The sequence below is a fragment of the Nyctereutes procyonoides genome, unplaced genomic scaffold (assembly GCF_905146905.1).
Source record: "Nyctereutes procyonoides isolate TBG_1078 unplaced genomic scaffold, NYPRO_anot_genome, whole genome shotgun sequence".
In the NCBI taxonomy this organism is placed as follows: domain Eukaryota; kingdom Metazoa; phylum Chordata; class Mammalia; order Carnivora; family Canidae; genus Nyctereutes; species Nyctereutes procyonoides.
Genome location: NW_026575135.1, coordinates 54,517,831 through 54,533,604, shown reverse-complemented (window position 1 = coordinate 54,533,604; position 15,774 = coordinate 54,517,831). Strand labels below are relative to the sequence as shown.

At 36.6% G+C, this 15,774-nt stretch overlaps 1 protein-coding gene across 6 annotated transcripts in view; it reads right to left on the bottom strand.

The window, feature by feature from the left end:
• RAPGEF6 (Rap guanine nucleotide exchange factor 6) overlaps nucleotides 1–15,774 on the bottom strand; it is a 183,999-nt gene that overhangs the window by 9,836 nt on the left and 158,389 nt on the right. For 5 of the 6 annotated variants that reach the window (XM_055301416.1, XM_055301420.1, XM_055301419.1 and 2 more), the window contains 4 exons: nucleotides 15,149–15,172; nucleotides 11,392–11,612; nucleotides 6,632–6,823; nucleotides 3,920–4,054 (listed from right to left, as the gene is read on the bottom strand). In XM_055301416.1, the coding sequence (XP_055157391.1) occupies nucleotides 3,920–4,054; nucleotides 6,632–6,823; nucleotides 11,392–11,612; nucleotides 15,149–15,172 (572 nt within the window). The remainder of the gene's footprint in view (nucleotides 1–3,919; nucleotides 4,055–6,631; nucleotides 6,824–11,391; nucleotides 11,613–15,148; nucleotides 15,173–15,774) is intronic. The other variant, XM_055301418.1, reaches the window with a different exon arrangement.

Here is a 15,774-nt window from a genome sequence, read left to right as displayed (position 1 = left end):
TCTCAAAGAATCAAACAATTATTTTCCTGTTCATTGGGAAAATGAGGGTCAATGGGTACATGACCTTCATTCAAGACAATCCTGAGAAATCTCAGCAAGAAAAACTATAGGTTTTATATATGCATATAACTCAAGTAACTAAAGAAAAAATTTGTTGGACACTGACCATATTAAGGAGTTCCAGTAACTATTTCCAAGAGAGAAATTAAGACCCAGAATATGGGCGATTTTTATGTGGCTTACAGGGCCACCAGGCACAGGATAAGTTGAGATAAGCCAGTCTTGATCTTCTGAACACTGCCATTTCCCAGTGTGCTTTATGAAGTGATTGGCCAATTTTCAAGAGGATCAAGAAATGATGCAGTAAATTAAAAAAATAAAATATAAAAATTCTTCCTCGATAGAAAAACATTACTGTCTTAGAAGTAATTACATCCCTATGTCTCTTAGATCAGTACTTCTCAAATACAATCAATTCTAAGAATTACCTGGAAAAGTTATTAAATATACATATCCTTGGGCCTCTTTCTGGGCAATTCACATAGGAGGTTTGCGGTAGGACACAGTAACTGTATTTTTAACAAGTTTCCAAATGATTTTTCACTTGCTATGTCAAACTATCTCCTCTTTCTCCTCTGGATCACAGATTTATATGAAAAGCAAATGAAATAAAAAGTGTACGTGGACAAGGTACAATTTCTTGCCTTCTTTTCCCTTTAGCTTGTAAAGCAATTGTAGTAATAGGGCAGTAAAATTCTCTAAAGCAAAGGTGGTGATCAGATCATTACTGGGGGTTCTAATGTGAAAGTACCTCTATTTATTTCATTCACAGACCCAGCCGCTATCAGCAGGAAATAAAGCCAACTACAGAAAACAAGAGTATAAATTTTACTAACATTAGTAAAATAACATGTACAAATAAGGCACTTTAAATAAATATGACTTTGCTGCTAGAGTATCTTTAATACTAATCATGAAATGTCTGTAAATCGTATTTTACACTAAATTGTCTGCCTAAACTTTGATAAATAAATTAATTTAAGCTACATGTACATTAATAAATGAAAACAAATTTAACACTAAAATTAGGTAAGGAACTCCGTCAGATTGTCTTTCTCCTCTTAGACTTGAATCGCGTATAGAAGCAGTTTAAAGTGTTACGGTTGCCTCGGCTATTTGAATTGAAGATGTCACTCCCTTTCTCATCTTTGATGTTGCTCCCAACATCCTTCACTTTCTCACAGCTTTCTGTAGCTTGATGGTGATCTGCGTCCTCTTTTTTGCTGTTGGCTAGTCTCTCCCTTGAAAGAGTTCTTTCCCTAAATCTTCTAAACGGGGACGTCATTCTTTTTCTGGCTGTGTTCTCACAACTTGTCCTGTCTCTATTCTCCTCAGTGGCCTTCTCGGTCCTGTCTGTTCTTTTGGCTGTGCTCCTGGTAATCTGAAGGATTTTCTTTTGCAAGTAAACCCCACCTATTCCGGGGCAGCTCTGGCCACTGATCTTGGTGCTGGACTCACGGGGAGGGGATGAGGAAGACCCTGAGAGGCGCAGCAGGATGCTGAGATCAGATAGGATACTGCCAACTGGAGGGAGAGATGCAAAAACCCTGTCATGGTCAATTAATTTTTTCCAGTTAATCACAATTAGCCTGGTTTCTATTACAGAACATTTCACTATTAAAAAATTCAAACATTTTGACAGTATTGGAAAAATTGAAATCTAGTAACGTATTTTTTAAAGCACAGAGAGTCTACTATATAGCATAAACACTGCAGTCATTCCAAGACAGAACACAGAAGAAAAATTACTTTAATCGGAAAAAGCTGGTAATAAAATACTGTTGAAAGTAAGCAAAATTCATAAATCTTAAGGAAAAACATAACAAGAGTATCAGGTAACCAGAATTATTTCTCAAGAATAACTATGTCTAGGATTTTCAGGCAGATTCTACTAAAAAAAGGCTTGGTAAAACCCAGATAGGACATATAAACAATGTAGGTGTTTATAAAGCACAATTTCTGATCCTGAACTCTCCAAGGTGGAAAAGGTTGCTTTCCATCAGCACAGGAGAAGATGAAGGTTAAAGCTGCCTGATGTCTCATTTTTTAAATATCTACAGAAATAGAAATTTAAACAGTTTTAAAGAAAATAATTTCTTCAGGTTTCTAAGGATTCTAAACAGCCGATGATAGTCTCCCAAAGCTATGAATGTCAATGTCAACTGCTGGGCACAGAACAAAAGCCAAAATGGTGAAAAGACTTCTCTATTGTAGTCGCAAGAGTGGATTTTCTTTTGGGAATGAGAGCGATGGGGAAATTCTTCCCACAAGTCACATTCAGGTAAGAGTCACATTCAGGTAAGAACACCCTATCCAATCCAACTAGTTTCCTGGTTAGAGAACTGTTAATGGGATCTCAAAACAGCCTCCAAAAGGGGTGGAGTGTGTAAAGTTGTTCCAGAAAAAGAGTTAAGAGCATGTGGCCACTGTTCATTAGGACCATGTATGTGATGGATCCCACTCTTTGAGATCAGGTAAGAAGCACTTTAGATTGGACCACATAGCCAATAAAGAGATGAAACAGATCTGCATGCCTCACAAAATCATATAGGAGCCATACTACAAGATCAGAAACCTGTGTTTTACAAACATACCTATTAATATATACTGTTTATATGTCCTATTTAATTTTTACTAATCTTTTCTTAGTAAAATCTGAATGAAAACTAGCTAGCCTCAGCTATGTGAAGGGGGATATGGTAGCTTAGCATTGAAGCTATGTTATCCTGGGGCGGCAGCAGGGAAAAAGAAGAACACCTTAATTTACTAAACATGTAATCACCTATCAGGTTTCAAAAATATTATTTCCTTTAACCTTGTATGAGGCCCTTATGTCCATCTTATGGACAAGAAATTTGACCTTATAAATCAGTTGGGCATAGTTATCCAGCTATAGTGGGGAAAAGAGTCAAACTGAACTCAGGTCTGACATCACTTACCACATTGCTGCCACAAATGTGGCAGTGAATAAAAAGGAGCCCTCAGAAGTGAGACAAAAATCGAAAACATGGGAGCTAAAGAAAGCTCTGGAAGCTTCTCCTTCCTGCTAGAATTCATAAGGTTGTCTTAACCAACCCCATGTGCCCTCTTGTACTGTGATTATTTAAACAGTAATTGTTTTACATCTGTGAAGATGAGGCCAGAGCTAAGGTTTTATTGTTTTTTTTTTAACCAGGGTAATGAAGAGTGTGGAGGGGCCAATGTAGGAAATACACCATTTAAAATGCTACATGTGCATCTACCATGAAATAGCATTTGCATGCACACTACTCAGGCAAGACAAAAAGCTTCACTTTGATTAATGAAAACATGGGTCAATGAGCTAGACCAATGTCAGGTATTTTACCTCAAGAGGTTCTATGTATGATGTAAAATCCTTAGGGGTATAGGTCACTTTAAATCCTGATTACTAAAAAGGTAGTAATATTCCCATTACTAAAAAAGGGGGAATGTATCAACTTAAATAAGTTTCTTTCCCTAAATTCTGTAGTTGCTTAAAACCAATTTCTTGTAGAAATTCTTACTTTGAAATACTCCATAGAAACATTTAAATATTTGGAAATTTGTGCAACAACATCAAGAATCTGCACATAATGAAACAACTGTGACTTCTGCTTTCATTCTTATCTATGTTTGTCCGCTGACAAAGGGCCACCCTTCCAACACAGGAATCCTGGTTATATGATGCACAATACCTGGAAAACATCTGGATAATTCAGTCTAAAACATGAAAGTCCAGAAAGTATTAGGAGTTAAAGGTTTCTTCACTTTCTATTATCATTATAGATTGAAAAGCAACTTATGTGGCAACAAGTATTCTTTGGTGTAATACGAACTAGCTGAGACAGTTACATCTTACCTTTGCGAGGGGAACCTTGAGGAGATGCAGGAGGACTAGAATGTAAGGATGATGCCACAGAGATAGTGTCTTCTGGATGTTTCTTACCACTTACTTCTTCAGTTGTTCCTAAAACTTTCTGAGGTAAATTTGTACCTAAAAATTAAACCCAAGAAGCAAATAAACATCACTTCACAATTAACCTATCTGTAGTAGCCTAAAGTACTACATTACTAAAGCCATGATGCACAATGGCTAGTGTAGTCAAATGTATAAATGACAAACAGGTACTAAACAACTAGGTAATGGCATACAGAGACTCTGACCTCTAGGTCATTTGTTCCAATTCAGCTAGTCAGCACGAATTAGACTAAAAGAGTTCTTTGTTGTTTTGTGATGAAAGGGAAACTGATTTAAAGGTCTGAGTGTAGTGTCCTAGCCCCCACAACTGACACACTTGTTGGAAATCTTAACAGAGAAGGGATAGATTCCAAATCTTCTCTCCCCTCTAGAGAGATGGCGTCTCTGAGTCAGGGTGGGCATGTGGCAGGGGCAGTGTAGGGGTGTTGGCACTGACTCTACCTGATGTGCATCTATGCTGTTGAGTGTACAGAAGAGGTTGCAGGACTACAAGGCCAGCCCTTTTCAAGAGCACTAAATTCATACTACAGGAGAAAAGTAGACAATAGAAACAATTGTGGATTTATAGAAAAATAGTATGGAGCTCCCTGAAAACATGCTACAAAGTTCTATCTTTACTCTTATCCAACAGCTGGTCCTGTTTACATATATCTTTTTTAAGAAATGTCCAAGAGCTACTGACACTATTTTAATCAGTGAAGTAAGCCCAACTTTGATGGGCATTTGTCATAGTAACGAGCAGCCCTTTCACACTGAAAAAATTTAAATCACAGAATACTCACACTGCTCTTAAGTGCTATTTTAATATAAATGAATTTATCATATAAATAACAGCCATATTATAACAAGTGAAAAAAGGGCTACTTGGAACAAGTAATAATGCCTTTTGGGTGATGACATCCAAGTAAGAAGCTAGATAAAGACCTGTCTCATTTCTTACTCCTACCAGCAACTTGATCAACTTCACCAATTTTGCATCTAATTACCTCTTTATTTCCACAACTGTTAAACTAGTTCAGGCTCTGAGCAACTTCCAGTTAAGTACTACATCAGCTTTCAATTTGGACTCTTGGTCTGCTCTCTCACTGTGCTCCCTACCACAGTCCGACTCTACTATAAAAAAGACCACAGCCTTTCCCTGCTCAAATCTCTGCAACACTACTCACTGAAAACTCTCCTTTGGCATGCCATGTTATATAATGCCAGCAAGCCTAGGACTTTACTTTTCATCATCGTGGGAGGCTGTGTAGTATGACAGTTAAAAGCAAGGACGTTAGAGCCAGTTAGTCTGGCTTCAACTCCCAGCTCCATTACTCACTGGTAGTGGGTAAGTTACTGAGACTCTCTAGGTTCCTTCTGGAGTAGGAGAGTATTACGTATCTTATAGAGTTATTATGAAGATTAAATGAATATAATAAATCTAGTAAAGCACTCAGAATCGTGTCTGTGTTCAGGAGGTGGTCTGTAGGTAGCAGCTTTTATTATTGTCTCTTAACACTCTTTCTGCAGCTCTGCACTCAGAGGCAGCACACTGCTGTAGCTCCTTGTAGACACCAAGCTTTTCCTTTGCCCTCAGCAATTTCTCTGCAATCTTTGCCTAATTACCTCCTTCCTAATTAACCCTTAAAACTCTGCCTAGGCATTATCTCCAAAAGTCACCTCTGAAGCTCTACTTTATACTTAGCTCTGTGTGCCCTAAAAACTTCCGATCTTTTTATTATGTTTTTATATGCACCTACCTCTGGTAAAATAGTAAACACATTATACTTAAGTTACTGGTTTGTGTGTCTATAAGCACTGGAGCGAAAATCTGGCAAGGGCAGGGGTGGTTTCTTATTCAACTTTGGATCTCAAAACAAAATTGAATTAAATTCACAGAGTTCTACTGAATATGTCCTAAATATAACACATGGGTTAAGTAATAATGTTAGGAACCACATGGAATCTAGCTTCCCTTCCACATGGCCTAACAGAAGGGAGGAAAAAGCATGGCCTGTACTTTATATATTTTACAATCTCTTCTTGTCTCCTAACTAGGTTTTTCAGAAGTGATCATTAATGAAAAAATATACTTTATAATAAGCAATCTTATTCTCACAGAGTACATGTGCATTAGATGACTTATGCACCTCTGAACGCAGTGAACTCCTGGTACCTCTGTGTACTACTGTAAGCTTTCTGTTGATATGACCATAGAAATTCCAACACTGGCATTTAAAATACATATGCTGTCATCACATACCTACAGGCAAACTGAAATCTGTGTATAATTTAATCATCACTCATGAATTTAAAAAGATTTCAGTAGCTCGTCTTCTGAGCATTTACACCTGTAATTATTTTGTCAGTCTAACTCTCTGGAATTTTTTTTTTTTAATTTATTTACGATAGTCATACAGAGAGAGAGAGAGAGGCAGAGACACAGGCAGAGGGAGAAGCAGGCTCCATGCACCGGGAGCCCGACGTGGGATTCGATCCTGGGTCTCCAGGATCGCGCCCTGGGCCAAAGGCAGGCGCCAAACCGCTGCGCCACCCAGGGATCCCTCCCTGGAAATTTTAACTAGATCAATGCAATAATAACTCAATACTCACTCAACGTGGCAGGGTCTTTGGCTTGTCCCTTCTTCCTGATGGGGTGCAAATTAACAGCTGGCACTTGAAGCACCTGGCTTACTCGGTGGGGCTGATGCAAATGTGCTTTAGCTGTTTGGCCTGCCGATCTCATAGGCACTGGAGACATTTCTGATGATTTGGCTGATCTTTTCTCATTTAAATTCTTGGTCACTAATAGAGTAAGAAATATGTAATTGCACACTTTTTGAGGCAAGGTTTTCGCCAATGATAATAATAAATGAATGCATTAAAACCATCTATTTCTTAAACCCAAAATACAACAGATTTATCTTCCTAAAAATGATTCCATGTAAGTATTATGGCCTATTAAACCCTTCATGATCTAGCATCGGGCCAATATTTGCCTCCCTAGTACCACATGCTCTGCAGCAACTAGATAAGATCCCTTATTTTCTCAAGGCATCCTTTATCTTTTCTTCACAGCACTGATAATTGTTTGTAACAATTCAATTACGTGTGCATATTGTCAATTAGTATGTCCCCCTGATCAGGCCCTTAACTAACATGAGAGTAAGGACTGTATATCATGCTCACCTTATATAGCCCTGTGTATGCAGTGAATGACACAAAAAGGTGCTTCACGGGTATGTGAAGAGCCAATGAAATTATTTTAACAGTTATATACAAGAATACCAGAGAATAGTTTTATAAATTCATGGTTAGAATATTTAACAATAAACATCAGAATTAAAAATGGAGAACTATGACTCATTATGGTAGTCCAGAGGAAAGAACTTCCTTCAAGTAGTACTTTTCTTTATTATTCAGGGTGGTTTCAACACAGGTCCAATCTCAGTACTCCATGATGTATTTGTTACTGTTGTTTTTAAAATTTTTTTTATTAAAGGAGAGACACACAGAGAGCCAGAGACATAGGCAGAGGGAGAAGCAGATTCCCTGTGGGGAGCCTGATGCAGGACTTGATCCCAGGACCCTGGGATCATGACCTGAGTCAAAGGCAAACGCTCAACTACTGGGCCACCCAGGTGCCGCCATGATGTATTTGTATTAAACATCAAAATAAAAGCAAAATTACCACACTTAACCAGTCCTAGCACAGCTAGAATAGTTATATACTATGTTTTTACTATGAGGGCTTAGCAAATATTTTGAGCATTAAGAATTAGGAAACAGGGATCCCTGGGTGGCTCAGAGGTTTGGCGCCTGCCTTTGGCCCAGGGCGCAATCCTGGAGTCCCAGGATCGAGTCCCACGTCAGGCTCCCAGCGTGGAGCCTGCTTCTCCCTCCTCCTGTGTCTCTGCCTCTCTCTCTCTCTATCATAAATAAATAAATAAATCTTAAAAAAAAAAAAGAATTAGGAAACATCTCAGAAGTCAAAACAAAGGGACTTCTGTGGGATAATGTGCAGTGGCTCCTCAAATGCTTCAATCTAAGTAGTTATCTCACCTTTGGGTTAGCGCCATGAAACTTTTTCCCCTTTCTCTCAATATTAACCAATTCTCAACTGATGTCTTGCTATAGTACAAAGAAAAAACTATCAAGCCTAAATATAGATGCCTGCCAAAATTCACATATATACTGATTAGGAAGAGCCAAATTCTAAAATGCTCAGCAATTATTGTAAAGACCTGGGATTTAAAAATCATTTGGAAAGTGATAAAAAATATTTACATGCTTAAAAAATCATTTATGCAACAGCAATCAAGTAAAGACTCTCAAACGAAAGGAATACACATCAAATTAAACTGTCATAAAACTTACTTTGAAGAAGATCCCACAGGTTTACTCATTTTATTTATTTTTTTTAATTTTTTATTTTATTTTATTTTTAATTTACGATAGTCATACAGAGAGAGAGAGAGAGAGGCAGAGACACAGAGGCAGAGGGAGAAGCAGGCTCCATGCACCGGGAGCCTGACGTGGGATTCGATCCCGGGTCTCCAGGATCGCGCCCTGGGCCAAAGGCAGGCGCCAAACCGCTGCGCCACCCAGGGATCCCAGGTTTACTCATTTTAAATCAATATTAAATATGTAGTAAAGGACATCACTTAATGTTATGAGAAAAGACAGACAAGTAAAGTGGGTGAAGGAAAAGTACGCAGGTGTTGTTTGTGTGTGTGAGGGAGGAAGGGAGGTCAAGAGGGAGAATGGATGCCGAGGTAGGTACATGGAATCATTCTGGGCCCAGCATTTTAACAATGAGCCAGTCACAGAAGAGATTTCTATGCTCTTGAATATCTCAAATCAGATTTAGGGACCAAAAAAAAAAAAGCAGATAATGAGAACAAAAGATAAATATTATTTCTGTTTTTGTCTGATCAAAGGTTAAACTGTGTTCCATAACCGTAAGATGACAAGGTATATGCTGAAATTACTTGGGGAAAAAATAATTTGATCATGCAAAGGAGGTCCAGAGTACTTTAATAAATCATGTATATGGACTTTGAACCATAAAACATAATTGAATCTTAAGATTCTGCACATTTTTCAGTCTTTACCTCTGACATATACCATTTTCATATGGCTGACACTATTCTTAATAGGTCACATGTGGTAAAATATTTTCCTAGATACCTTCAAAGTCTATATATCTTTATTATTTTTAATGGCTATTATTCTTTGTATTGATAAACAGTGTACTTGACTATTCACCAGCATTTTAGTATCTCCATGATTTCATTTTCACTATAATATATTCTGCAACATCTTTGTATAAACACGATTTTCAGGTGCATTATCTCAATGGAATACAACCCCAATACTGGACACCTGACACATTGCTGTAAGGAGTAAATGGTAAAGTTTGTAAAGTGCCTACCTAGCATGGCCTGCTGCACATAGAAATCTCTCAATAACTGTTAGATTTTATTATTTCTTTCTCCTAATTTAATGGGATGGATGTATAAAGAATCACAGAGCTAAAACATACTATCCTTCAGCTTTACATGTTTGGGCAAGCAGATCTAAGATGAAGAGAGCCTTTCTCAAAAAGTAACAAATGACTTTCAATTCTGTCTTTATCCTTCAGTAGATGTTCATTCCATCATACTCTATTCCTATGGGTAGAAATGTTTTTGTAACAACATTTAATGAATGGCTTGTTATCCTGAACTTTAAAATCCATTGTCATCATCTGAAATTTTTATTTTTGTTTTTTTTTTAAAGATTTTATTTATTTGACAGTGCTCATGCACAAGATGGCAGGGGTGGGTGGGGAGCAGCAGCAAGAGAGGGAAAAGCAGGCTCTCCACTGAACAGGGAGCCTGATGATGTGGGGGTTGATCCCAGGATCTCAGAATTACGACCTGAGCTGAAGGCAGATGCTCAATTGACCGAGACACCCAGGCACCCCCGTATCTGAAAATTTTAAATCAGTATGTGGCAGTATGCCAATTTTCTCTTTTCTACTCCATTGACAAACTTTTTGTGTTATATGCTATTTGTTAATCTCAGGGTCAGCCCATGATGACTACTATTTCCTCCTATCAATTAGGAATACTGAAATAGAAAATGTGATCCTCCCCCAACTATATTCTCTCAACAGTTTATCAAGTTCTAGGCATCCTGCTGGAATTTTTATTGACATAACATTTAAGTGTATATGTGTACATATACATATATATAATACATATATATACATATATATATATACATAAAATAACATCCACTTATAATTTAATCATCAATTTTGGTTGTCACTACACAGTGTATTTTCCCATTTTGGATTTCTGCTTTTATAATCATCATTTCCTTGACCCAGACACATATACGTTCTGTTGTTGTATACATGTATTCTCAGCTTTTATAAGTTTATCATATGCCATTTCGTTTTTACAAAACATCTATTTCAATACATTTTCACTAGCCACAAAAAATTTGAAGAGGATTCTTGCTTATAGAGGCAGTGTGAACCCTAAGCAGAGTAGAACCAACAAGATGTTTTCCCAGAAACTACATTCAGCACCTGAATATCAAATTGCCATAGCTTTCAACTGGGTCTGTGTGCATCTGTGCTTTATCCAGATTTATTCTGTGTATCCATTAGCAAGATATGTCCTAAGGTATAAGAAAAGCCTAAAAGAGGTTATTTTTCAGGGGTCTGGGAATACTCAAAATTTTTTTCCATATAAATTAATGGTAATCACTTCTTCCCTCTGTCATTTTGGCTGATGAAAGGTTTTATAGGAACACTCCACTTACTAATAATGGGGGAAACTGCATGCAATAAAAAAACCCAAAAAAACAAACAAACAAACAAAAAAAAAACAAAAAAAACTTGAGAATAAGCTCTTCTTTTGTCCATCCCATTTCCTGTATTTTAACAGTATCAGAATGTGCCAGAGTTTTCTTGTTTTACTACTGACCTCTATGATCTCTAAGGATTTCAATTAAATTTCTTGCATTTTATGTAGGTAAGTAATATCTCTAAGATTTTTAAAAAAGGTAAAAATTTCACTTATTTTTATTCTTCATTTAGGAATGAAGGTAAAAACATTCTCTAACAGAAGGGCTCCTCTATACTGTTTCAGTTTTTATAAGTAGACTTTATAATGATTTTTAAAGAATAATTCTTTATCCCTCAATTGCATGTAATCATTAAGAATGGATGGAATTCGGTATCTGGTAAAGAGGATTGCTTGATGTTTGGGATATGTCAGAAATCTTTTGTGAGTGAAAGTTAATTTTCATGGGACTTCAGGTTAACTCCAGAGAAATAAATTTCTATTCTTTTACATTAAGTGAAAACCTGTACTTACAGGTACCATAGGCAGGCTCCCACTGCAAAGACATCATCTGAAACTTTTCCTCATCTGTGTCGACATCCAGACTGGAAAGATACTGCTTCACTTTCCTTGCCATTTGGGCATCCTCGTATAACTTCTTGGCATTAAGTAGAGAGCTGCGACGTGCCCTTTTCTTGTGTGCACCTCCTTGAACATCCAGCATGTTTGAGTTTGTGCTGCCTTGACTCAGTGACCTGTAGGAAGATGGACATCAAAATGAGAAGCAGTAAAGATGAGAATTATCACATGGCAGAATGAAGATTAAAAGAATTTTGTTCTGTTAATGCTATTGCATGCTGATGTAAATGAGTTAAAAGATGAAGAGCATTAATGCAAAGTAATATGGCACACATGGCTATGTTCTGAGTTTTAAGATTCGGCAAAGTGCAGAATTCAAAAGAATAAGATAACAATCTCCCCTCTACCCAGTCCCCACCCAAGCAATAAATTCCATCAGATCTGTGTTTGCACCTACACAACCCATGGCAAAACTGTGATAAGTAAACTGTGACCCAGAGGCCATCCGCACTCTGAAAATATGGCAAGAGACTGGGTCACAACAAGTGCATCCTTAGCCAGATCTCTGAACCAAGGATTCTTCAGCAAGGGAGTTTCTAGAGCAGCTCTGCTTTTTTGTGCTGCATTGGGTATACCACAGCCATTACCATTTCTGTGTGCAGCAGGCCCACTATGAGTATGCTAACCAATTTTACTGGTAAGCAGATTTTGGCCAAACTTCAAAAAGGACAACTGATAGGAAAAATAAGCATTTATACTCAATTCAATAAAGTCGGAGACCAGAGGTAATAATAGAAAGCTACTCTCCTCCTCATGCATGGAATAGTTAGGCAATATGTGGTTCTAGAACTGATTGATCTGAGACTTGGGATCTTTCTTTGCAACACCTCTGTGATGGAACTGCAAGCCAGGAAGAAATAATGACAGTTCAAGCAAGCTATAGCTTCACCCGACTCTCCTCTTTTTGGCAAACCTCATTCTATAATGACCACATCTAGAACCAATGGAAAAATAGGACGATGTTATTAGTCCTTTCTAATAAGGCTAGAAACGTAAGGTTCTTAAATGATTTTTATCCTAAATGAAGTTCCCATTCTAAAATAATAAAGCTATCTATGGGTTTTTCTAAACTGCTCTCATTTTTATTCCTAAATATTCTAAATGCATACACCACAACCCTAGAACAATTTGTCCTTCAGTGCTCACATACTATTGAAAACAGACATTAAAATCCTAATGTTTTCTTTGTAAATTAAGTGAAACAAAGTTGTAAAAGTGTTATAGTATTTTTTTCTTTCACCATGTTAAGATCTTTGGAATAGGATATGGCTCCACATTTGAAAGCAACTTTCGACTGCTACTTGTCAGGCAGAAACCGTGACATGGTTATCACTAGCTTCGCATACAGTAACTTCAAAACTTACAGAATGGTTGGGAAGAAAATCCAATGACATCAGTGAATTACCCTTTTAATCTCCAGTAACCAAATGATCATAAGGTAGTAAATCTAACGAGTTCAACAATATTTCTCAAGCAGTTGTCAAAAGGAGACTAGCTCTAAATATTCACAAACCCAAGCTAAGAGTCCAGCACCAGAAGCTTTTACTTCCTTAATGGCTTGTTTTAAGAAATCATGCACCATCAACACAGTTGATAGCACAAATGAGAATACTGTGCAGGGAAAAAATCCTCAGAAACTACTCACTGAGAAGATTCATATTCTAAATATGAAGAAGTCTGAGATCTAAATAAACCAATTTAATATGCTCACATATTTCTTTTAATGAATGCAAAAGGGTATTATAAAAATATCTAAGTTTACATAAGAGCTCTTTTAGTAAGCATAAAGTAAAAATATTCAGTGGTAAGAAGGCACTGAAGTGATTTTCCTAGTGGTACATCAAATAATAATGTATCCAACAAATGAAGATATCTTAGATTCAAATAAATGCAGTAAAATCAAGTGTCAACATTTACGAGCAAAGTTTAATACAAATATTTTAATAAGTTTTCCTCTAACGACATCCCCCCAAAAAAGGCGTCCACAAATCTAGAATACATACAAAATTCTAATAACTAAAGACATTTTAATAAGTGACAAAAAATGTCTTCTAAACTACTTTCCAAAACAGAACACACCAAGATGTAAGAATAAAAATACATAGCATCTGCAACCATCATTCAATACAACCCTAAAACTGAACAACGAATGTTACTTAAGTCATTCAACACCCCAAATTCCCACTAGGGTGTACTGACCAAGTATTCTTTGTAACAGTAATGCCAGGAATCAATTTCTATATTCGGTGAGAAAAACCAGAAAAGACCAAGACATAAATGTGAAATACAGAAGAAAATGCATGAGAAACACAAAGAGAAGGAAGAACGTAGAAGGGAAATTCAAGTTCACCAAACTTCAACAGAAAACAAGATCACAAATAAGACAAGACTCAAGTTCAAGTGAGTGGCTCACACACACACACAAAATAATAAAATCCTTCTTTCATGTAATAAAAGCATCTAACTTCATGTTTCACTATATATAGTCTTAAAATAACAAAATCCTTCATAGGTAATCTCTTCATTCACAAAAACCATTTCTTTCTTCATCTAAAGATAAAAGGACTACATAGATGATTTATAAGGTCCTAAACAGTCTATGATTCTAAATAGATAACCATATAAAAGCAGAGATCTGAAAAGACCTGAATAACAAAAAGTGGCAGTTTCTGATGTGTTAGTTTTTTTTAATGTAAACTCTACCCCCCAACTTGGGGCTTGAACTCACAGCTCCAAGACCAAGAGTTGCTTGCTTTACAGACTGAGCTGGCTAGGTACTCCTGATTGTATTACAGTTAAAAGAGGTAAGGGAGCTTCTTATTAAAAATGGTAGAAATTTAAAATAAAATTCAACCAATGTTATATTGTCTCTCATGGTGTTAGTGGATGTGAGGAATTAAAACCATCTTCTATTTCAATTATTTCTAACTGAATTTTATAGTATAGTTTGGATAAGGGCTGCCTCTTTTTGAAAAACATGAAGACATAACCTTAATAAACAAACTTCATCCATTTTTATCTTCTTACATATTTATTTTTTATAAAATATGTCATTTGAAGAAGCTTTTTTTAAAGCAGGCTCCATGTCCAACATGGGGCTTGAATTCATGTCCCTGAGATCAAGAGTCACATGCTCTACTGACTGAACCAGCCAGGCATCCCAACATACAGCATTTGAGAAAAAGAAAATAGCATGGACTCTGGAATCAGACTCCCTCGGTCTCTTATCCACCATTAGGGAGCTGTAAGAATTTAGACAAGTCTATCTTCCCTGTCTGCACCATGGCAACAACAGTATTTATCTCACAGGATGGATGGAGAATTCAAAAAATCATTTAAAGTACTTAGAAAAATATATGGCACAGAGCAAGCACACACCAAATATTCACTATAATCATCATCATTTAACTGACCCTGCTAAATTAAAATCTACAAGGGACTTATGGGACAGCAACAATAGCAAAGTAAAGGCAGGGGAAAGCTAGTTCTATCACTACCTTCTCCTTGTTAGCAAAAGGCATTTGTCAGGAATGTAGGTTGACAGGGTTAATAGAACGCATGCTATTTTATGTGCGTGCATTAATGAACAGGATGCAGTATATGTTAAGAGTCGTACAATCTTCATTTCAGTTGCATTCATCTCTACACTTACCCCAGACTCCGCCACCTCTTCTTCCTGTAAGCAAGAGCCACAAACATTGAAGCATGGGTTTGAATAGGAAAGCACAGAAAAAAGACAACAGTTGAGAGTCAGGGAAACTATGGAGACAGAATAGAACAGAAAAATATTACTAAGAAAAAAATGGAAGTTAACAGTAAAATGACTTTAATGGAATGCAGAGGGGTAAAATGAATTATGGTATGTCCCGAAGGTCAACAAACCCACAATATTCTTTAAAATATGCTTTTAGACTAATTGTATTTCTAATATCTAATCTGTATCACAGGCTTACATTCATAAGAAACTTAAGAAAAAACATGTACTTATTATAAATTGTGAATTTAAAGTTTTTAGGGAAGGAAACCTTAAATTAAAGGAGAGAATTTTTAAATATTTTTTTGAAAGGATTTTTAAGCCACTCATTTAAGTGATAGGATGAAATGACAAAGATCATGAAGATTCATGTGATTTCTAAGGGCAGAAATTTCTCTTGATGATATACTTTACAAGAATTTTGACCAGCAAATCTATGTAAAATTTAAGTAAAATGTATCATCAGAATAAGATACTGCATTTCCTTATACTACAATCAGACTGAACAAAGATTCTGGTTTTTA